General features: G+C 39.8%; 1 protein-coding gene across 1 annotated transcript; it reads left to right on the top strand.

Annotated features, from left to right (window-relative positions):
• Positions 1-3,773: 3,773 nt before the first annotated feature.
• Positions 3,774-25,369, top strand: LOC121530288 (5-hydroxytryptamine receptor 2A-like). Its single transcript, XM_041819163.1, has 3 exons — positions 3,774-3,993; positions 16,990-17,748; positions 25,203-25,369. The coding sequence occupies exons 2-3, from the start codon at positions 17,295-17,297 to the stop codon at positions 25,367-25,369; spliced, it is 621 nt and encodes a 206-aa protein (XP_041675097.1). The 5' UTR covers positions 3,774-3,993; positions 16,990-17,294.
• Positions 25,370-25,397: the final 28 nt, after the last annotated feature.

The raw sequence follows: 25,397 nt of genomic DNA, 5'->3' as shown, positions 1-25,397 counted from the left end.
TGCACCTAAGTTCATTGTTAAGGTAAATACCTAAATTTAGACATGGAAAAGTTGGCTCGATTCAATTAGCCGGAATTTAAGGCTTTCACTTGTTGGCAGGTTCACTTGTTTTTTTTTTTTGGCCAAGAGCTGCAATAAATTTTATTCTCTATGTGAAAAAAAGAACTCACAGGCTGAAGTATTTTGGGTCGAAAGTCTGCAGAATAAAGTCTATACTTAACTGACCCCATTCATCTTGCTCTTGGCATTGTTTTCTATGGCGTTGAAAGGAGATATCTGTTATCAAGTATACGCCGGGTATGGCCAGACCTACAGGAAAAAAGGTGCTCATGCATATTTAAAAAGTTCTCGACGTGAGTATGTGGTTTTTTGTTGGAGTGTCAACAAATCCATTTTATAGGTGGCTAAGAACCCAAAAATTTGCTCGGCTAGCTCATATGCATTTGCATTACACAAGAGTTGGTTCTCTTTTTTTTCTTGTTTTTCGAGGGCAGCTGCCGAGAGTGTCTCATGTGACTGCCAAATAAATAGACCCATATCAAAATTTAATTTTGCTTTGGGTCAGACGTGTATATCCACAAATACACAGATATCCCTGTGTCCGGGTACTCGTACATATGTATATCTTCATTTATTTGTGCCTTAAAGAGCTGACCACAGAGAATTGGTTGACCATAAATTCTTATTTAATTGCTTGACTTGAATTCGATTATGGGCGGCAAAACTGTTTGGAACATGTTAACTTAAAATTTGGTAAGTTTATTTTATGGCGCAACACTAAAAAATATTTTTAAAATTTATTTTGAAATACACTATGAAGTGGCGTCATCTGCTGACTAGAAATGTTAACTTTCGCGGGGTAACTTAATTAGAATGTACCATTTTCTCTTTACATCTCTTTAATAAAGTGTAATTCCATTGATTGCTTAAATAGAAACCATTTGTCATGCACAAAAAACTACAAATTAATTAAGTAGACATGGTTGGTTAATTGGACATTTCATTATTGCAATCATTAATGCTTGACTTTGCTTTAAATAGTCAATCTTTATTTATATATTTTATATATTTAAATGAATGCTAAATGCCTATTCATATTTTGGTCAAGTTGTAGCCACAGAAGCCGCAGTCACTGAATCAACCACATAATCTGACTACGTGTGACATTTCCTCCGCCATGGTCGCTTGGATTTTCCGTGCCTCGCCAGCTTTTTCACATGGAACACACAAACGCTAATTAACAGCAGCTGCATCGCTCATTGCATTTGCGGTTGATTAAGGCATTGTGTCCAACATCCAACGTCAGCTTCCTCACTAAAAATTCTAAATCTATGCCAGTGTCAGTCCACCGGCTGCGGTTGTTTCCCCCACTTGCCAAAATAAGGAGTTTTATATAAAAAATCTTAAATCTTAAGTCTTTTCATGTATAATATTCATAAACTATACTTATAAATCAAAGTATAGTATTAGTTTTATATATTTCAGTACAGATATTATAATCTATATCCATGTTATTTTCCCAGTGTACCGTTTCCCAAATTAGTTCTGCATTCGAAGTGCAACGGTGGTCCACTTTTAATAGTCTCTATGCTTTCGGTGTAATGTTAATCAGCAGAACATGAAATTTGCCCACTGGAACCCACGGCTACAACATCTGATTAACAGGTTGTTCTACAAGTTTCATGTTTTATTTTACTTTTTTTGTGGGCCTTTGAGTTTTTCGCTTCGCCATTCATTTTAATTAATGTTGCTTCTGCTCTTGATGTTGTTGGCGAGCATGTTTGGCGAAAGTAAATTATTCAAATTAGTTCTTGTTTTGCATTGAAAAGGGTTTGATTTTCGGGATGGGGGTAAGCTGACCAAAGACGTTTCCCATTTGCGGTCACCTCGGCGGTTGTACAAAAATATATATATATATTTAAATGAATTCATGTGTGTCCCTTTGGCATAATGAAAATGTGGAAATTTTGAGATGCTTTTAAAGTCCTTATTCCGCCACCGAATGGCTGTCAACCGAAGAAGGGTTTTTGGATTTCGGTCAAGGGTTGATGGCGAAGGCTTAAAAAGAGTAGAAAAGTATGCCAGCTTAGTGTTAATGTCGGACCTTTAATTTATATAAAGACAAGGTGATTTTAAGAGTAAATAATGTTAGTAAACAGGAACAGTTATGTATTAAATAAATAACAGTATTTCCGGCATTTATATATTTTAATTTACTCAGCAAAAGTTAAATTCCATTTTTGTAGCCTACTTTTTTGGTCTATCATAAAAATGGGAAATTGAAGGCCTGGGTCTTATTGCACTTATTTACATTCAATTAGGTCACAGGTCTGAGATTTATCGTTCAGAAAAATTCTAATGCAAACGGAAATGCAAATAAAATGGTGTAATATTTGAAAATTGAAATCGAATGAGACTGCAGGCTGAATTTTGGTGATTTTGGCACGTGACCAGATTCATTTTTTTTCCTTTTTAAATTTTCGTTGTGATAAAAAAAGTAAATATTTGTAATTTGATTGTGCAGCGGAAATGCATCGATGCATTCGAGTGGTTTATGCATGGCAGCATTTCTGTTTCCTGTCGTCGATAAATGTCGCATTAGGGGGCGTGGCAAGGGAGTTGCACGCCAAATCGATGAACCGAAACATAAACACACAACTTCAATTTGGCCAAAAATATCATGCTGCTAGGCAGCCGTAAAAACCACTCAGCGCCCCCACCCATTTTGCTGTGACACCATCGAAAGTGCAAACTCAGCTGCACCAGGAGTCGCCTTTGATGATGATCACGACCTTTGGATGGGCTTCGGCGACCAGGTGCTGGTCAAGTGTCCATCCAGAGTGATTTCATATGTAAGATGCACACGAACGTGTGCAAAAAGGCTGCATGCAAATTGCTTGTCCAACGGTCCACAACCAGTATAGCCCTGCGGGTGGTTAGATTATGCTCACATCCTTTTTTTTCGACAGGAGCAACAGATAGTTTTCCCGACTTCCAGATAGGGGAAAGCCGGTCATCGGCTGGGGAAATTGGAGCATGCGCGCAGGTGTTTGTAGGGGAAATGCCGGACAGTGGTTTTGGAAAGGCAATTTAACTTCAAAATATCAGTTTTCTTCTAGTCTTAAACTTAAATAGTTTTAATATGTTGCTTATTTTGCTTAAGATATTATATCTTTAAGTTCTTGTAATAAAATTATTAACTTTACTCCTTTAAAATTATAAATTATTAAAGCATGAAACATAACATAACTTTTATTTCCGTGTATTCCTTTTTTAATAAATATTTATAAAATAATATTCCACTCATGCTGCTATAAAAATCAGCTAAAGTTAAGCTAATTTCCTAGGAATTTTAAAAGTATGTTTTCTTTTGAAGTTTTAAAAGGATTTAATAGCAGGAAGTTAACCATTCACAAGAAATTCCTTGGCGCCCACTTTCAGCCCACTCATCAGCTGTTGTGGCCCTATCAGAGCAGCTGGTGCCGCTGATAAGAAACCACCTCCTCATGCCACCTGCTCACTGGAAGCGCTCACCCGCTGCAACTGGAAGGTTGAGAGTCCTCGGCTTCTTGGCCCACCGTCGGCTATTTGTCGGCTCTGCTCGGCTATCTGCTTTTGGCCACAGTCGCAACAGTTTGGCCAAAACATCCGCACATTTCAGTTCCTGTACGGCGTTGCACGTTGACGGTAACAACGGCATCTAAAGCGGAGTTCAATTTGGCGGCGGTTGCCAACAAGTGACGTTTTCAAATACGATTGGTAATAAAGTGGTCAACTGTGCTAACAATAATTTCGAAAACTAACGTTTTTTCGAAACTTGTGCTACCAAGAATTTGGAAATACCTTTAATAAATAAGGTGCCTAACTAGAATTTGTTTGGAATTAAACTGAACACAGTGTTTAACGCGGCGTATACGTTATATTAATCATTAATTCGTCTGGGTCTAAGCCATCTACAAATGTAAATTGACGGGAAACTGAAGTCGATTGTTTGTAAGTCATGTATTTTTAATTGAATATATCAATTTTAATGGAGGAGAAAGTCGCGACGGAATGATTGAATTTGAAAATATGGAAATAAATGTTGGAATTAAGTGGAATCACATTTCTGATTAATTGGGAAAATAAAAGGAAATAAATAAAAGGAAATTTTAGATTCGGGTTCGGTTATTTTTTACAGAAATAAATTATAAAACTAAACTGAAAATTCTAATAAATTTTGATAATGATAGATATTTCATATAGCAAGTTAAACTGATTGCCATTGTTTTCCATCTTTTATGTCTTGTCAGCCAATAATCATATTTAAGAGCTTTTAGCTTGTCAAAAGAATTTCCAACTGGGTTGACTATCCTGTTCGGAAATAAAAGTTTGATGAACGAAATACTTATTTTATTTTTTTTCGACTGCGGATATTGCTAGCTGCTTTCTTTCTTGCATAATCCTGGTTCCTGGCAATGCCAATTGTGAGTAAAATATGTGGGTGCATGGCTGGGTACATGGGTAGATGGCTGCATGGCTGCCAAACTGAAGTCGAAGGACTATGGCGAAGGCTAAATAACGCGGAACCACGCCAACAAGTCGGATTGCATCCTTAAGCGCAAAATGCCGTGCCATGTCAACGGGCGAGCGAGCAACAAAACAAGCGAAACCACAATATTGCGAGACCATTAAAAACCTGCAAACACTAAAAACCCCAAAATAACAATAATAATAATGGTATAGCAGCAACGAAGGGCCAAAGAAGGAATGGTGGAAATGCAGGAAATTCACTTTCTCCAGCGACAAGCAAAGCAATTTCTTCCTTTTATGTGCCAAACTCGTTGAAAAGCCACCGAACGGTGGCGGAGGAGGTCCACAAATGCATTTTCGGCTTTTCCCGCACTTTTCCCCAAAAAAACATCCTTCAAACCTTACCACCCTCCTTCCTGTTTTCTTTTCATTTCGCTCTGCTTCTGCCTGCAATTTGTTTTTCAATGACTTTGTAATTGAGTTAAAAGTTTTGTTCTAATTTCGCTTGTATTTTTCGGAATTTCAATAACAATAAAAGTTTTGACATCTGCAAGATCGATTTGACCTGATCCGAAATCTTCCCCTACCATATATATATATATATATATATTTTGGAAAACTACCACAAAGTTGATTAAATTATATGACATGAGCTTCATAAAACTCGTTTGTGGCTCAATAAATTAAACAATTAATGGTCCGGCCAAGGACATCAATGAAATTGCAGCATCATTCCTCAAGCGTCGGCCAATGAATCCTCATTCTGCGTGCCGGCTTATCCATTTGCCAGTATAAGGACGATAAGGACGAGCCGAGTTCGAATGCGTGGCGAACAATTAAAAAAAAAAAGGAAAGCTCATAAAAGGAGAAGCGAGTAAACGACCATCGAACAATTTACAGGCGTAACCAAAACGGGCAACGTCATCCGGACAATGGCAGGAAAATCGTAGGCCATCAGCGCTCCATGTCACGTTTTTTACCGCCTCCCCCAACTGCCTTTTCCGTCCCCTCTATTATTCTTTCTCCTCTTTATTTTTTCTGCACTCTTCAATCCACGACTTTCGCTCGGCCAGTTATTAAGGGTAAAAAATTTTTAATTAAATTCTCGCTTGAATTAGCCCCCCGTTTCAGTCACGTGTTAATAATAATAATCAAATGTCCAAGACAACTTCTCGGGCATAATCATCCTCATCCGTGGAGGTCATGACGCAGGATTTGCCGGAAAATCCATAGCATAACAAGTAAAACTTACTACGGCCAATTGATTTTTTTTTCTGGAAACTTATTTTTTTTCGGCCTCTATATTCGTTTGTTTGAGATTTATGGCCAAAAGGCCCGATGAGGCGCAGGGCCACCCTGATTAAAATATTGTTTGACGTTGGCCTGTTGTTGATTAAGGCCAGTTATATGGGCGGTCGGTTTATGGCAACTAGCAACTGGAATAACGCAGACGCGTTTATTTATACGACAGTTTATTGACAATTGAGGTAGGTGCCGAGAGACAATATTGTTGTTTACTCCGAAAAAATATGTCAATGTATGTTTCATGACTTGGCAAACATTCAGCCCAAGGGATGTGTTTAGGCAAACATATTCAGGCCAAAAAAAATGTTCAACTATTAAAACTATGGAAGTATAAAGTTAAAAAGTTAGATTAATATTTACTAAACCAAAGATTTCTTCCAACTATTTTTGAGAAATGTTTTTACTTAAACACAATAGCTTCTGCCTACTGATTAAGCTCTTTATTTTATGACACATACTACGAAAACTAACTAGCTACTTGCTTTGGCTGTGACTAACTTTGTGTTAAAACGATGTCAACAATGTGGGCGCCATATATTTGCATATGCCCTTAAGGAAAATATAAATTCTGTCTAGCCGCCCACTCTTTTAGTTGTTATCAAAATATTTTATGACAAAATACTGGGAAATACAGTGAAATGCCGTTGCTTTCTTCGTGGAATTCGTTGATATCCTTTATGCAAATATTTAAGCAGTAATTTCTGACAGTTTGAAGTGAAGGAACAGAAGCAGAAGCAGGAGCAGAAGCCAGGCAAAGGCCTGATTAGCACCAACTTTAAAGAGGATCTTAGGCCGCCCTCAAAGTGCCCATCTAGCCGCATCCACCATTACCACCCATCACCCACGTACCCACATAAGCATCATCGGCTTGGAGATGCCACCTCTATCTTGTCTTCGTCCTGGTCCTGCTCTTGCTCCACCTCGTCCTTGTCGCCGTGTTTAAATCAATTTACGCGCGCTTTGGCATATTTAGTGGCATAAAACAGCACAACATGCTGCCGTGAGTGGCGGAATCGCGCAGGGGCTACCATCAAGGGAAAGTGAAAAGTGCCGTTGACAGATTTTTCTCGTTTTCGGCTCGCTGCCGTTGCCATCACGCACTCCATGGGAAAATGGTTTGGCAAGGGAAAAGCGAGCTCTGACATGCCGCAGACACTGCAAAATTTATGAACGTGAAAAAGTGAAAGTGGCGCGGAATGCGATGCCTCGCAAGTGGAGTTATGTTGGCCAAAAATCTGAATGATATGCTATACTTTTATATATGTGAGACAGCAGTTAATTAAGGTGGAATTTATATGACTTTTATTTATAAAGAACGTGCTACTCCCCTTGCAGTTAAGGTTTATTTTTGACTTAAATTGACCACAAATAAAAAAAATATGAAATAAAGCTAGGAAAGTCGTTATATTTAAAAATGAATTCTTCAATCAATGAAGCCTTCAATAACTTATTTTGTAAGTCAAATTCTCGACCTCATGCTTTTTCCTGAAGCACGTATTTCGGCTAATAAACTAAAACCGTCTGAAGTTGAGCGCCAGCCGAATAAAATTCCTAATTAAAGACAATCTAAGTTTTATAGTTTCTGAGAAGCAGAACGTGTCCACTAAACTTCCGAAATTCCGGAGGGGAGAACTTTTAGGACCCTTTCTTAAAGCGGATTCCTAGCAGATGTAAGCCAAAACTGATTGATTATAAAATGAAAGTAAAATAAGAAACATATATGAGAAAGCAACCAGGAAATTCCCAAATAAACACATGGTTATATAATATGTATATTTACATATTGATAGGTTCAATTAAGTGCTTGGACGCTCTTGGGTTCAATTTGCTTAGGCAACCTTCCTAATATGCTCTTACCCCAAAAACTTTTTTATTGCCAATTTTTGAACCTTTGCCTTAACCCTGCCTTTTGTTATTGTTGCAGGCCTAAGCCACAGCATAAATATTTAAATTTGTTGCCGGGTGAGGAAAATTGATAGGATTTAACGGCATTAGGCAGGAGACAGGCATTGCCATCGATGCTGGCGATGCTGAGTTATCGATAAGCTTTGCCATAATGCGATACGACTACGATTGCATATGAGTATGTGTGTGTGTGTGTTCATTCACAAGGGTTAAAGGGTGGGTGGTAAATGTGTTAACTTATACAAACTCCCAACCATTAGAGCCGCCATCTCATCTAAGGCTTTGATTTATGGCCCGCACATTTCGGGGGCTCATTAAAAAGCCATAAAGTGTTGCCATTAGACAATAGGCCAATAGATGCAAAGCCCAATTTGAACCAATAATAGCCTCATTAGCTTAAGTGTGAAAATTGTCTAAGAAAAGGGCTTGATTTTTCAGGAAATTTGTAAATTTTTCTTAAATGGAAATACAAGATAAATAATCTGTAACTTACCATCTCAAAACTCATTGATTACATCTTGACACCTTGATTTTATGAAAATAATTTCCACCTAAATAAATAATTAAGTAAGACTCTTATGGTACTTGTATAATAGCCAATTCATTGCCATAATTTGAAATGAGATCTCAATTGTAGTTGGCCAAAAATTGCTCAAGTGCAACATGTCGATTTAAATATAGAACTAACACTTTATCTAAATGCAATTTACAATGTTTGCCACTAAACGTTGTGCAAATATTTCAAATTGCACTTATCAATATTTGTTGCCATTGGTTTTTATTGTTAAGTACTGGTATATATGGCAGTTATTATTATCATTTGTACTTTTACCGTCGCTTGCGTCGATTTCTGACGTAGGTTTTATGGCCACCCAGCCAGCTATTCATATATATATATATATCCGAGTTGTTCTTCTCCCTCGATTTAGCCCATGTTCCAGGGCACTAAAGAGTCCAGTGGGGAAATCACATGGAGAGCATTTACAACATGCATGCGAATGCCGAGTGCCAGCTATTTGCCGAGCTGGCAACTTAATTAAAAGGCCAAGCCGGGCCAAGTACACAGTTGGACAATTATATTTGCCAATGAATATTTGATTTCATTTTAAAACTGTCGGTGGTACGAGGGAGGGAGACGAGAAGTGCAGAGCATTTAGAAATTGCTACTATGTAACTGCAAATTAAATGGCTAGGAGTTTTCGTATCCTTGGAATATAAAAGCGAACAAAAATTCGGTTTAGAATGCATAACACGTTTTCAAAAGTTTTTTTTTAACATTTTTTTTAAAACTATTTTGGTGTAAAGAGAGTTTTAAGCTGCCCAAAAACAAGGAGAGGAAATGATTTCTTAAAGCTAAAAAGGGGAACATAACTTTTTAGTTTTTTTTCTTTTTAACCACACTCTTAAATTTTATACTTTCCTTAACTATTTGTTGTATTTCATTGATTGACAAATCGCCATAAGAATGTGTACCCCTATGGACTTTTTAAGCGCCAAGTATGCATAAAATAAATTCTTTATGGGGCACTTAACAAACGAGATGCGTTTGTGCACATCGATTCAGTCGAAAATGTATGACTCCGAAAGTTTCCTTGACTGGAAAACGGAGGTCCTGAGTGCGTTTCGTGCTTGCGTATGTGTGTGTTAGTAAGTACACTCTCGATTCATTGTTGTGAATTTATAAGGGTGCAGGGGATTTAAATGTAAATGGTTGCACAGGAAGAAGTGTTTAAAAAGAAGAAAATTATGTCCAAAGAAAGATTTCTTACTAAGATTTTTTGTTAGCAAATCAGAACTAAATAGCCTACTTTTTGGGGCAGATGTTCATTTTAAAGGCTTTTCCTTTTTTCTGTTGAATTTATTTGCTTTAAATTTGATGTTTGCCTAATTTTTCTCTCTGTTATACTACATCTGCACAATGTTGTTGCAGCTAGAAAGTAACCAAAATAGTGGCACGACTGGCAGGTCCTGGTCGCAGGACATCTCACTGTGAAAACTAACCAAATTGTAGCGATACATGTTGCGTTCTCGTGGCGGGGAGTGTGCGAATAGCTTGCCCCATTATTCATATGTCGGCTGTGGGAAACCAGGCAAACTATGTGTCGCTGCTCCTACTCCTGCTCCGGCGATTCCAGTTCCGATTTTGATTTCGATTCAGATTCCCTATTCCGATACCGGTGGCTGCAGCTTGCGAGGCACGGATGCATGCGCAATTGATTGTCATGATTGCCTGGGAGCCAAACATTGTTGGGTGTTTACTGGTGTGTTTGTACTCCGGCGAATGTCTGCACTTGTTGTGGCCATAATTGAATTTTATGGCCGCTTATTTTTATTGCCAACCCCCTCTATTACCCCACCCACACAGCTGCCAATTTATGACACAAATCGAAATCGACGCAGCGTTGTCGACGGCTAAGGCGTTGTTGCCCCAACGGGGGCTGTATAAATAATTGATGCACGCAAATAGGTAAATATCCCATCAAAATTTGCTACGAAATTCCGTGTCCAGAAACGTAATGAGGAAAATTGGGAAATGCGGTCAACTATTGGATAGCTTATTCACTTCCTGTTCCTGCTGGCTAGCATTAAGTCTACAGCGAGTCCATTGACTTGGCTACCTTGAACCTAACTACTCTTTCGGAGACTATTAACACTTAAAGTAAAGAAATGCTTAATTAATTGAGATTTACAAGTTTTTCTGTGCAATAAAATCTCATATAGCTTTTCCCACATACTAATTTTCAATTAATGTCCCACAACAACTACAAAAAACTCTTCAAGAAAGAGTATTTTACTGCCATTTTCTACGAATTTCCTGCCATGTTTCTTGGTTTTGTCACTGAGCAAATCAATATATAAATTATACCTGCTGATATAATACTTTTCCTCGCCTTGACCAGCGATGAAAACTTTCCCCTACTTTGGCTTGCTTTTCTGGGTTTTTCCACTCGCATTGTGCCTCCTTCACACCTGCGAAGCCTGCCAAATAATAATGGAAGACACGACGTGAAAAATTGAAGCCAGATGTCTGTCCGGCCTAATAGTGAATATGGCAAGCAAACAACAATAACAACGGGAACAGCAGGAGATAGGCCCGGGAAGGACTCCGGCTGACCTAGACACACATCAGTGGACTCATAAATCTCAATTTGATTTGGGTTTCCCGTGCTTTGTCTCCGGGTTTTTCCGACTTTGCACATTCGACGAATTTTTGTTGCGTTCAGAGAGAGCTCGCCATAATTTATTTGATTTTCCCAGGATGTCTTACTTTGGCCTTGACTCTTGTCGGCAAAATCCTTATTCCTGGGAAGCTGTGGCTGTGTGTGTGTGTGTTTGTGTCTGTCTCAGCCACGCCCCATTGTGCCCCAGAGTGGCAGTGTCCTTCTAATTGTTTTGCCATTGTCAATTTCCCGTGTAATTGCCTAGCAATTAGGCGGCTGTTAAATGAGCTTACATAACTCATGTGGAGGCGTGGCGAGGCCGTGGGACTGTGCGTTCTCATTTCCTTTCGTGCAAACAATTAAAGAAAAGTTCAGGGAGAAGAGTAATGGCGGTGGGCTCAAACCCAAATCGTACAATAAGTTTAAGGAATACAAAAAGAAAGGGAAACTGTAATTAACTTATGGTTAGAGTCGAAGTGGAAAAAGGATATAAAAATAAACAAAAATACAAAAAACAGTAATCAATCTTCTAAATAACTTTTCTAAAAATATTTATCTTAAACATTTGAAGCTCTTCTAATCATATTTATAATATTGATCATAAAATATCTTAACTAACATAATCTTATTTACTTTCCGTGTGCTGCTGGCTGACATTAGCCGTAGATGAAGGGAGTGCAGATGAGCTGGAGCTTGGCTTTGGTTAATTAGTTTAGCTCGCTTACTAATTGCATCAGCGAGTGACGCTGCTCGAGGCATTGCGCCAGTGCAAACTTGCGCCTGACAGGCTAATGAAATTGTCAATGAAACCACACGGGTTCCATCGCACTTTTACACCCACGCACGCATCCTGCATCCTGCGATTCCCTGCATCCCGTTCTTTGTCACACATTCGTGCCTTAATTGCCAGCCCTCTCGTATAAGAATTTAATTTATAGCCCAGGCCCTAAGCCATCGGAGCAACTCAAGGGTCGCCTGATGGTAGTCGAAGGGTCGGGACACGCCCCCGCTGAGAGATTGCTTCATGTGCTGTGGCTGAAACTATAACAAGGACACAGAGAAAGATGTCCCTTAAGATTAGCATCATTTCGTTGGCTATTTATAACGAAAGTGACCTTATCTAGGGGATTATTAATATGATTTTCTTTTCTTGTATTAGATTTTGTATATGGTATTATGGTATATATATTTTTAAGAATCAGAAATATTATAAATATTTTTAAGTACAAATTTTCTTTTCTGTATTTTACTTTCCCTGTGTAAATAATGCACATAACAATTTCCCAGCAAAGTTGCGGATACGCTGCGAAATTTTTTCGTCGCGGAAGAAATGGCAAGGCATCAGTAAAGAAATCAATTAAGTGTGTGCGTCCATGTGGGCAGTGGGTGGTACAGTGTGTGGTTCAGTGGGTAGTCCAAGGGGTTGGTACAGTAGTGTGTAGTGAACTGTGGGCGGTGTTTGCTGCGATGGCGATAGATAATAATGAACGATAAGTGTTAGAGTTGCCGCCTGCCATCAGTCACCGCCCATCCACTGCCATCCACGACCCACTAGCCACCGATGAACCGAGGGGCTGTGGAATCCTTGAGCCGTTCGAGAGCATTGTTTGGCATCGCCCAAGCCCAAGTTTCCCTCTCCATTTGTTGACTTCGAGCCTGAGTGCATGTGTAAATTTAGCTAACATTTTAAGTGTCAACTTGCTATGACAACTAGTTGGGCTACCCATGGCTCGCCCAGGAAGTCCGTATCCGGAAAATGGGTCTGGAGGCAGCTTTGTGTGATTAATGGCACACCGCAAAGTATATTAAATATGGAAATAACATAGGATATATATGTTTTGCTAGAAATTAAAATGATCTACCTTGAAGGCACGTGGAAACGCAGTGATTTCGTGTATTTCATAGACGAAAGTTGTCATGTGTGTTTATTTTTGCATGATTTATATACAGACAGCATGTCTAACAAGAGGAAACCTATTTCTCAAGTAGGGAATGCATTCACAAAAGCATTTCCTATCTGATATCTGAAATACATATGAAAGTATGGAGTGCTATACCTCGTATCTTATATCGTAAAAGTAAATTTTAAAATTTTCTTGACGTAATTTTCTGTTTTTTTGCAATCCCTAAATCATATAAATAATTCGCAAGCCCAACTTAGCTCTGGTTACGTGGTTTCAATGCCGTTAGAGAAACTAAGCCAAAATACAAAACTGTTCCGCACAATATTCACTGTGATTAATGGTAGTTGGTTATGCCACAGAGGGTGCGGTTCTTCAAGTTGACGGAGTAAAATTGTTTTCGGCAAGCCGGAAAAGTCTAGTTAACGGAATATTACGCATTACATCAGCGGCCAAAAGTAGTCGACATGCATGCACATAATTCCAGATGACAGTGGGGAGATGGATGGCCAAAAATGGCTCACCACAATTTTCAGGTAAGAGTTGCCGTTGAAGTTTCCCCAGTTTTCCCAAGGAAATAAAGCTTGCTAGTCCTTAAGACCATTTAAGCCCTTTGTTGGCTGCTAATATGACTTTGTGTCTTGATTAATTTTCCCAGCTTCATACAGAATTCATTTAAATGGAAATGGCAAGGAAAATTTTGCAATTGAATCTCACAAGGGAGCAAATGTCATCGCTCTTTTTGACTTTTAAACAAGGCGAGAGAGATTTCAAAATTCAAATTTCATTGGCCCCCAAAAATTGTTGCGGGCTTCATTTCTTGCCTTTGATCGTTGCAAAAAAAAAATCATAAATAAATAAAGCGAACAGAAATTAAATCAAATTGCGTGCTTAAGCTGCCAGGGCAAATAAAAATACCGAGCGACCGCACCTGTCTCAGTTTTCCTCCTTTTTCCGTGTTTCTGTGTTTCCGAGTTTCCCGGAGTTTTCCCCTCTCCGTCACCGTTTTTTCCCCGGTGTCCGCTTGTCGCTGACATGTGAAAGATATTTTAAAGCAAATATTTGCGCAGTGTTTGCGGTACCTTGGATTGTATTTTTTCCTTTTTTTTCTGGGTTTTTTTTCTGCCCCATAGGCAGTACACAGTCGCAGGAGCGACTGAAACAGATATGTGCCTTTGGGCGGGCCGACATGGCGTATGCGTGATGCGATGTGTGCTCCCCATACTGGGAAGCCTGCAGATTACGCTGCGGATAAGCAATGTGTTGGAGCATGGGTGGCGGATGAGCAATGAGCATGCGATTAGTTGCACTCATCCCCCCGAGGCCTTTGGACTTGGAAAGGCATGCTGGCGGAGTGGAATTGAGTGGAAGCACTGTGATCGGATTGGGGAGTTCAACTTGATTTTCCCGGAAGCAATGCCAATTTCTGTATGTCAAGGAATATTCGATTCTCTCTGAGCCAAAGAAAATAAGTAAGCAGTTTTAAACAGAAATTCAGATACAAAGGACTGCGTAATTAACCGAAAGAGAAATCGAATTTGGAGGTTGTATGAAGCTCTTCTCCAACTTATATATGCAATGTTACTAGCTTAAGTTTATTGCAAAAGACTAAGTAAACCTAAAAATAAGCAACGCCTATTGCCTTCTGAAAATACTATCCATTTCCTTATTTTATATGCTTGGACCAAATTACGTATACGCCCCGTACACCTGAAATTCGTGCCATTTACTTATTTATTGACTTTGACGGGGCGGCAAACAGCCGAAATTGACCCACATAGTCGGTTTATGTCTATCAATGAAGTGACAGACAAACAAAAGACGTCCTGCCTCGCCTTGCACAAGAGGCAAGTTGAAATTTGTGGCCTGGCTGCCTGGCCTGGCATTTTGGCTACCTTTCGCTGTTTTACGACTTAATGACTCCACCGGGATTAATATGACTAATGGTGCTTCGCTTTTTATTCGATACCTGCCCAACTGACTTCCCATTTGCCGGCCATACTGCCACAAAAATATGGCTTTTCTGCAATTCATGTCCAACGCGGCTATGGTGGTCGGCAGTGGGGAGTGAATAATAATTATGGGCTCTCGGCCTGACTTTGTTTGGGTCTCTGTAATGTGCTGACATGCTATTTTTCGCCTGAAAAGAATTTTACGTTATTTATATGAATGCTGACTACTCTTTAAAAAGCGAGGGAATGTGCCAGAATGAGAAGATATTATTGAAATTTTTATAATTTAAGAAACGTTCTTAAGAGCTTTATAAACAAAAATACTTTGCCCAAAAGCTATGTAAACCTTGCCCTTTTCCAATTTCAAAATATATTTTTAAATATTGAACTTTAAAAGGTAATAAGCCCCCGAAGTCCTTCGACTTTTCTATCTGCCCTAAAAGCCCATTGTGGCTTGTTGTTACACCAACTAATCTATAAATATAACTGTAGCCCAGCTGGAAATTTAAACATTTGACACCCACACAAACAGACAGACACACGCACACAGTGCCACTCGACACGCACCCGACCTTTGACCCATGTACGAGTACATTTGAAGTGGCCGTTTGGCTGTCATTAGCCGGCTGCAGTGACAGAGGAAACAGCAACTACAAGTTGGCCAACATTGGGCCAAACAAACAGTTTATCAAGGCGCCCGCCCGGACTTCAGCAAAGGGTCAGTTTGAAGTGGGAGTCCAGGAGTCCCACTTATCTGGTGGCATGCATCAGTCAGTCAGGCAGTCAGTCAGCTAGTCAGTCGGGAAAATTAATTAACAACAACATTGACACTTGAGCATTTGGCAGGACGTGCAGACAGGACGGAGCCAGCCACTGCCACAGCTCCTTGCAAAGTCAACAAGGTGTTGTCAAGTTGAGGTCCTTTCCAAAGTTGCTCGATTTGCTCCACTCCCGCCGGCCCATCCCATCGATCTCGGCGAATGTTGTGTATTGTTTTGTAACGTTGAGCCTGCTGTTGTGGCTGCACGGTGAGAAATAATTTATAAATATTTTTAAAAATATAAAAATAAACATGAAATGATATTGAGAGTGATGTTATTAAATCATTGAGAACATGAACATATAACCACGTTTATCTAACATTTTGTGTTTTCTTTTGGTTACCAACCGAAGTATATTATATTTTGGAGTCGAATCATTCAACACTAGAGTTCCTCTTAGTTTTTTCTCGCCATGTGGCATGCCAAGCTGTTTGTCTGTTCGAGCCGAGAACAGCTTCTAAAGTAGCCCACTCTGGTGGGTCCTACTCTTCAACCTGACCACTTTTAGTTATGCTTCTGCGGCTGGGGACTTGTGTTATTTATTTGTTTTGGAAATAAATTTCATGTTAGTACTGTTTTGGGAGGATAACAATGGTCCGCCGATGCTTTTGTGGCCAGTCTCTGTGGTTTGCTGTGGCTTTTTACCGGGATTGGTAAATGTTGCTTCGAATTTGGATATTGGCCATTGTTCCAAGGCCCTATGTCTGTTGCGTGAAATATGCCTCAATTAATTATCCATGTTTGTGACATACGCAAGCGGAGAATTGATTTGATTTCTGTTATTGTTGCTTTTATCACTATCGATTTCGATTATTCAAAGTCCGTCCCTTTTTAACCCCCGGCGGCAACTGCCGTTCAGCCCTTAGTTCCTGCAAATCAAATGCAATTATGTCGTCCAATCGTCTGAATAGAGAACGGTAAATCGAGTAAACAACAGTGGGCGGAGGTCTGGATAATTTATGGCCACCCATTAATTATTACTCATGCAGCTATGGGGCTATGACTTATCGACTTTAAGCCAATTGGGGGCAAAATAACCAGGCCAAACCAATTCGAACCCAAAAGTCAATGTTAGGGAATTATTTGGTATTTGTAAATTTGAAGGCCAGTTATGAACAGTTTTCGATTGTTTCTGATACAATTCATGGTTTCCATTCGACAGCTAGTCATTTGCAAATTACAAAATATGTAAAATGAACTCTGTGGAAGTGCACTTTGGTTTTTGGTAATTATATAAAATACTTGTGGTTTTGTAATAATAGTAATGTAAATTTTCGAGTCTTAATGGAGGATTTTTGGGAAATAACTTTATATAAAACCCATTAAAAATTATATTATTATTATATTAAAAGTAAAATTACATTTCGAAAATTACCTTTTATAATAGTTTTTCCTTTAATTTTTCCATTCTCTCTTCTTTTCTCGATTGCAGGACAAACTTCCGGCAATTTCGCGGCATAAAATGTTTGCCACCAATATCCGTTCGGTTGCCGTAGGAATCGTCGTGGTGCCGTGAGCTCGTCCTGTCCTTTTCGCGAATCCTGATACTCATTTCCGGTGCAGCCGTCGTTTCTGCCATTTTACATTTGCAATTCGAATCGAATCGGCGCGCAAGGACCTTTTCTATTTTCAGTTCCCTTTTTTTTGCTCTTTCACGTTGCATATGCGTGGGCTAATTAGCATGCAGCATTTGCAGCAATCAGAGTAGGGAGCGCACAATAGGAATAATAACGCGGAATGGAAGAGGATGTGTATGCCTCGCTAGGTGCCTACAATGACAGCGGTGGCGAGGAGGATTGGGCCAGTTCGGAGCACCTAGTCCTATGGGGGGAGGAGCTATCAGGGGAAAATGCCAGCAATCGGCATAATCAACTGCAGCTGGCCAGGTGGAATGTCAGCAATGCCACCATCATGGAGGATGTACCCTTCGATGCCAACAACTACTGGGCACTTTTGGCCCTTGTTCTTGTCCTGGGCACAGCGGCCGGGAATATCCTTGTTTGCCTGGCCATCGCCTGGGAACGCCGACTGCAGAATGTGACCAACTACTTCCTCATGTCGCTGGCCATCACCGATCTGATGGTCGCCGTCTTGGTCATGCCGCTGGGCATCCTTACTCTGGTGAAAGGTGAGTCCTTTGTCCTATTCAAAAACCTCAACAGAGGTATTTTCTTCAGCCACCCATTGTTGAGTGACCGGCAGGAAAAAAAGAGAAGAAAAAAAAGTACACTTGAGCAACTCACTTGTGTGGCAAGATTGGCTTGTGCTAATCTTACTTGGGAAAGTTTTTTTTTATTTCATAATTTCATAGTTTATTCTAAGGAAAATGACTTTGTGGAAAAGTTGGGGGAAAATTGAAATTGATTACTATGCGTAAGGGGTTCTTAAAAAATTACAAAGTAAGTTTTTGTGTGGCACATATATAGGGGTAGCCGATAAACTTTTGAAATTAGTAAAAAAAAATGTTAAAGTAGCAAAGCTAAGCAACGACTTACTCGTTTACTTGGTGAAGATTTCCCAACTTACCTTAGCTTATACTTGAAATATGCAATTTAAATGCACAAAATTACACACAAGAAATGTTATCATAAATTGACTTTCTAGGAGTCATCTATATAAAGAAACTTAAAACTTTTCACAGAATATAGTTCTTAATATTGACGAGAAAAATATGTATATTTATGGATTCCCTTTTGCTCTCCAACTCAATACGCATAATAATCTCTCCAAGTGGAAGAGTATAATAATCAAAGTCAGCGCCTGGGACGTGGCAAGGACATTGAGGAGCCAGGACCTCCTGTGCAGTGTCGCTAACACGAGGCACACACAGGAGTTGCATTTAATGAAGCTGCTGGTGGGGGAGAATGATGCTGGCGGTGTGCAGATTGCATTATGTCTCAGATATTTCGATCAAAGCTGGAAAACGTAAGCCCGGATAGAAAAATGCAATCGACGGTGGTGTGGGTTTAGGCGACTGTCAGACAATTTAATAAGCGCGCCGCCTTTGTAGCCATGGCTGGAAACTCTGCCGGAGACAGGGAAGATAGACCAGAAAACAATGCCAAGGAGATGGCAACGGAAGCTGGCAAAGCTTTTCGCAGGCGGCGGACCAACTGCAGCATAAAAATTGCATTAGAGGCGGCAAACGAGCGCAGGCGAATTTCGCTTTGACTTAGTTCGGCTCTGGAAACATCTGCCGGAAGATTTTTATCCTGCAAGTGCACTGAGAGAAATGTCTTAAGACTACTTTAAAAGTAAAATATACAAAATAGAAATCCTTTTTTGGAAGCTGAGTGCTACATCCGTCGCCAGCTTAATGCTATTCCTTCGATTTTGGAATAGGAATTGCTGATTTGAGGACTGCATTTATCTGAGTGCTGCTTCCGCCCCCTCCTGTTCCCATCCTTGTTTTTCTTTCTGCGCCACCCACTGCAGATGCTGCAACACTGATGACAGTTTTGTTTGTGCGCTTTGGGAGCCATTACAAACACAAACACAACCTGGCAGGGACACACGCACGGAGGCACCTGAAGCAATCCTTGGCAAAGTGAGCAATGTTGCAAGAAGAAGGGCCAACAAATGGCTGCTTGTTATATCAAGTGTGAAAAATATTGCTGGCAGTGGCTGCAGTTTGCCTGCCAGCTACTACGAAGCAAGCAAGGACGAAATCGGGATTTGCCTGCTGTCGAGGACTTTTTCAGAAGGATCCTGCGATGAAAGCTAAAATCTACAAGAGAACAGAAGGCATTAGATCCGAAGGCTTTAGCACTCACAATGCAAAAGACATGGCAACTGGATATGAGCAAGCCATGCAGTACATTAATTGCATTGGTTAGACAAGTTACAGTACTACCAAAAACTAACCTGTCAACTAACTTGGCTTTCGGTAGTGAAAAATAGCATTTTACTGGCTGAAAAGCTATGGTGCCTTTGGGCTAATGGGCGTATACGTGATATTTTTCATCTAAATTAACTGAATTTGAAATAAAATATTGTTCTAAAATCTACTAGAAGCATGTACATTTAGTTTAGGTCTTAATGCCAAAAAGAAAAAATAAATAAATTAATAATTAATTCCATTAATAATGTGACTTTAATACCTTTTTATGGAAAAATAATCGTAAAAATGTTCCTAAATCTTCCAAAAATGCAATTAAAGTTATCAGCAATATAAATAATGAATATAAATATCAATAAAATATAATCGAAAGGTTTTATTAATATAATTAGGCTTTATTTAGTCAGCATTTAAAACCATTAAAAGCTTATAAGGAATTAAATATATTTAATTATCACGCAAAATCTTAACACTTTTACATTAAATTCTATAAAATTATTAAAAATCTCACAGTTGCCTATACCGTCTGACATTTTCCTCCTGTCACTTGCATTTTCTATCTTATTTTTCCCTGCTTAATCAGTCGACCTTTGACCACAAGGCAAATGCAATTAAATGCCGTGGGACATGCGTTGATGCCTTTTAAGTGATTGCAATGGCATGGCGAGTGCGTGAATTATGATCACGTAATTACAACATAATTAATGCATAATTAATTTCATTTTAAAATCTGCATAAAACGCCAGTTAATTAATAACAGTAAACGCAATTACTGCATAGCCATCAAAAGCCAGAGAAAAACTGAAAACTGAAAAATGAAAAAGGGACAGCAAATGAAATTACAGCGTCCCATCAATGGCCGTGAATATTTAAGTAAACGCGAAAAGCTCGCAAAATGTTTGCAACTTAATAAATTATACTTGGGATGGAAAATGATATACAAGACAACGGCCACAAATATAAAATACAAAAAAAAACATAAAAAAATGAAAAGCCAAGCGAAAAAAAAGGCGAGAGACGAGAGGCAACAAAATTAATTGAGCGCAAATTGGTGAAGCTGTGATTTTCAGCGTCAAAAAAAAATACAGAAAGGAAACAAAATAGGCAATGAAATTTTACACAGATATCTTACTGTGCAGAAAATCTGGGGTGAGGTGGGGTTGGTTAGGAAAATGGAAAATGGGCAAGTGGGTTGTCAAATGGCTGGGATTTCTTCGAAGGGGATGGGGCTGCTAGACGGCGCGTGGCTTACACGAGAAAAACCATCTAGAAAACAATGGGGTTGGGGGAACGAATTTATCATTCTACCAGAGTTTCTGTTTTTCCTGCTGCTCTTGTTGTTGTTGTTGTCAAAAAGCATTTTAAGCGCTTAAGCCAGAGCATAAGCTGCGACACGCACCAATCTCAAGGAGATGGGCGTCCCAGGAGTCTACTTTAAACCACCCAAAATGGCAGTGATGGGAAATAGCCAAGTTAGTTATATTTAGTTAGGTATTTTGTGGTAGTATTAGTTAATGTTTTAATGAATTTTCTATAAATAATATCTAAGCTTTAAATTTGTTTCATTATTTTCATGTTTACTTTGAATTTTAATCTATTTTTGGGTGCATATTTTATTCTTTATGATTACCTTCCGTGACGACATTCTCCGTTTGATATTGAGCTCGTTTTTGTATATGTCATTTATATTACATTGAATAATCATCCCAATCATATATGTAGACCGAATATATATATCATTTACCTTATCTATATAAAAAACTAGAACCTTTTCCATCACTGTCGTTTGGAGTTCTGTCAGCGCACTTCTTGGTTAAACAGAAAATATGGAAATTCCCCCTTTTTATCAAATGAATTCATGAAAATGTCATCAATAAAATACAATCAATTTCTGTTCTATTTGATATTTTAATATTCAGCTAGAGCTGCATAAATTCGTCGAAATCTTCAAAAACAAACGTCGCGGCATTTCAGTTGAAGGCCCAATTGGGAATGCTTCGTTTGGCAATCAGATTCCTTCATTTCATAGATAAACGAGCCGCAATGAGCCAATGCCAAAGTTAAAGGCAAAAGTTGGATAAACTTTTCCCAGCCACTCCCTCCCTTCTAGCCAAAACCCCACAATTTCGGTCATTCTTCCCTGCCGCCTGCCCACTAGTTGGCTTTATCATAAATCTTTAAGCTACCTGAAGGCGGCCAAATGGGCTAAAAGGTGGGCGATGGGTGGTGTTTCTTTTTCCGGCAGGGGGAATTGACATGTCTACGCATAGCAAATGGCAGGCACAAAATGGCAGCTGTCGGCCGGCTCACAGCAGCCAATTAATTTTTGGTCAGCACCCAAAAACGAAGAAGGCAGCTCAACAGCAGCAGTAACACCACTCATCATCCCAACCTAAAATTCAGATTGGGAACCTAATGAAGTCGGTGAAGCCCCAAAAAATCGGTTGTGTTTAAAGCACCGTTATGGAGTGCGACGTAGGTGAACTGGGGCGTGGCCAAAGAACCCTTTTGGCAATCAGTGCGGAATTTGTTTTGTTTTTGTGGTCAGACGGAGTAAAGAGCTCATCCGAATGGGTCAGATGAGTGCGTGTGGGTGGGCGTGTTGAAGGTGGGGGAATCCCTGGAGCAGCTGTTCCACGCCCGCACATCCATCAAGTTGTCATGGAGAGGAGTCACCAACTGACACGCTGCCTTCTGGAAACTATGCACTGGGAAAAATCAACTAGAAGTTAATAAATATATAATATTATTATTAGTTTTAGCAAATATACTTAAAATTAAACTTAATTAAACTAACATTAAAGTTACTTAAGCTTAAAAATTTGAAATATTATCACATAAGAAAGCTGCATCAGGCCTATTATTTCTATCTACATTTTTTCTCTCAGTGCATCACTATCCCTTCAGTGGCCTGTGCGTGTGTGTGCAGCTATGTGTAAAAAGTCAGGGGATATCTCGCACTGCTGCACATCACTGAAAACGCTTTAGTTTTAGTTTCAGTTTCTGGTTTTCTGTTTCTCCTGAGGTCCTTCGTCTTCCGTTCAGGATCTTAAAGTTCTCGTTCCCCTAGACATATGAATATATACTCGTATGTCTATATGCATCCGAGTCGACTGCCTCTGCTCGCCTCTGCTCATTACTTATGCAAAGTCCTTTTTAGCTGTTAAGTGTTTTGTGTCTACTTACAAATGTAGCTGTAAATCAAGCGGAAGTCGTTTTGGCGGGGCATGCCCCTTTTGGGAGCTCCGCAAAGGGGGGTTGCGAAAAAGGGGAGTCGCAATTGACTGCACGGGTTGCGGGTTGCCATTAAATTTTTCATGCGTTTACTATTTCCGTTGTTGTTGTTGTTGTTGCTGGGTAAAAGTACCGCTTTTCGTGGCCAACTTAAACGTAGCCAAAGAGCCAGGGTGCCGAAGGATTTCAAAAGGAATTTTATAGGTCCGCCATGCATATATGCAAATCCTTTCTTTCTTAGATTGGGCACGGAAATTGATTATACCAATATACCGCCCGGCGCGAGAATAAAAGTTTTGCTGAGTCCATTAGGCCACCGAGTCCGCCCATTTGTTTCGATGATTTAAAGTCAGCTATCTGAAGAATGAAAGTTGAGTTCATTATGGGTTAAATGCAAATCAAGTTGAAACTGTAGACGATTCGAAAGCCAGTTTAATGCCCTTAAAACTTGTTTGCTCAGCCAGGAGCTGTAAATATTTTGAAGTGCCTAAAGGGGTTGTCTGGAAAAATGTTTCTTAAAGTGCTTTAACTTAATCAGCCTTAATAGAATCATAAAATATAAGGCATTACTTATTAAATAGCTGTTATCGTGTCATAAACACTTAATAAATTTCCCCCTCCAAGACCAACAATTGCAAAATTACACTTTCTATGATTAATTGAACGAGCAGAGCAAACAGGCGTTGCAAAAAAGGGAAAGCCAAGGCAGTACAAAAAAGAAATGCTAAAAGCCATTACTCTAATAATATTTGACTTGAATCGATAACTTGTCTAAATTGCAAATAGCCAAAGGGAAAAGTGGTTCCAAGGAGTTGCTACAGAGTACAGAGGCAAATAAACAAGGAGCTGGCAGGATAAACAGCTTGGCAGACAGGGCAGAGTGGAAAATAAACAAGGCAAGTTCGGTGAGACAAGTCAAGGAAGTGGAACACCAAACCAAAAAGCCAGGTAACCAAGACCCAGACCAAGACCAAGAGTGAGACTCTCACCGGACTGCCTTGACAGACAATGCCAAAACAATTGAGGTTGGGCCCCGGCACATGGTTAGGGGTCGACGGAAAGGACATGTGATGGGAACAGACATTTGCTCGAGGAGCACGTATTTGCCTTTGTGGCAGCCGTTGCCTCGAGACTAGGGTTTAGCGACTCGAGACTAGAGAACCACACTGGAACAGGGCCACCGCCATGGAAAACCCAGACTAGACCCAGGTCGAGGCCATTAGGAAACAGGCTAGCCTGAGTTTCACTAAATGAATGACACACTTCCGTTACTTTGGAGGCCAAGAAGTGGGCTATATACTAGTATGTTAAAGCCTGATTCCAATGACATATGTATCCTTACTACTATATTTCTATCTTGTTTGAAATTAATATAAAGGTTATAAAATGGATCGAATCAAGACCTCTAAGACCTTTTTTAAACCTTTTTGAGTACAGATTAGATAAAGAATTCCCATTATGGATTATCTTTTCCAATAATCGATTGATACATCTGGCTTATTCGTACTGCTTCACCCATATTAAGTCCTTAAAGAGCATCAATAATGAGATACGAGCGGACAGGACAAGGGACAATTCGAATGCACTTTTGTAAATTGCCTGACAGATGGCTATTGTCGTTCCCTTTTCGGTCTCCGCATGTGAGCTGCCGAGTGAATTGTGGCCAAGTGGAAGGACTCAGCCATTATTCATTCATCGATTGTTTGCATGCGACTGTTGGTAAGGAAAGCAGAAAGGAAAGGACTCGAGGTGGAACTCGAGGAAGGAAACGCCCCACGATCCATGACTGCAAACATTTTCCGCTCGTATATTATTTTTAAGTAAATGGCAACGCTAATGGATTAAGAAATGCATTTTTTATAGTCGTCACCCGCTTTGCCAGTTTAATATTTAATTCAAATAGCAATGGCAATGGCATGGCAATGGCATTGTGAAAGCTTTCTTGCACTTTAAGTGGCCGCAGGTTCATTTGCAAAGGGGCAAAGTAAGTGCCATGTAATTTATGTGCCGCCTCGCTGACACTCGGCAAAAGAGTGCGAAAACTGCCGCAAGTCGCTGAGACCCACTGCAGTGGCTTTCACGCCATGGTTTTTCCATCTTTTCATGGCAACTTGAATGGCGCCCCCAGTGTCCTTTTGTCGCATGCTTACTCTGCGATGGCTTAAAGCTTTCACTGGGTTTTTCTCATTTTATTTTTTGTATTTTTTGAATGCACGCTTTCACCGAGTATTTATTTAATTAAGGAGTCAAAGAAAAGTCGCATGCAAAATACCGAAAGGAGGGAAAAATCCATCGGTCTCCGGGATTTTCAGCCCCATCATTGGCCACTTCATTTATCAAGCTTTGACACTGACAGGACGTCCGAGTTTGCATCAAGTTTCGGCTATCCTTTTCGGGATTTGATTAACGAGCCGTGGCTTTGGACAACTTTTGGCCAGCTCCAGGACTAACAACATTGCTCTAGCGGCAATGCGGAATTGTCAAGTCATATTTCATTTTTGGTCAACGCCCACGACGGACAAATTCGAATGAAACATCATATCGCATTTGTATCTCGCTTTTTCTTCACCGAGCTAAGCTACAAGGGGTTTTTTTCCTGGACCTGGAAGAGCGGTTTGCGGGTCGAGTGTCGGGCGACAAACAGCGACGCATTTGCGTGACGAGTTCGGCCCTGTCCTCCCACTTCAAGTTGACTGTCAACAAGCATGGCGACCTTGCCGCAAACTTACCTGGACACTGAGAGAAAATAACTGGACTATAGAGATTTT

This window comes from Drosophila eugracilis, unplaced genomic scaffold, assembly GCF_018153835.1.
Source record: "Drosophila eugracilis isolate 14026-0451.02 unplaced genomic scaffold, ASM1815383v1 contig_47, whole genome shotgun sequence".
NCBI lineage: Eukaryota > Metazoa > Arthropoda > Insecta > Diptera > Drosophilidae > Drosophila > Drosophila eugracilis.
Note: the sequence above shows the minus strand (reverse complement) of the source record. Positions and strands in the feature narration are given on the sequence as shown.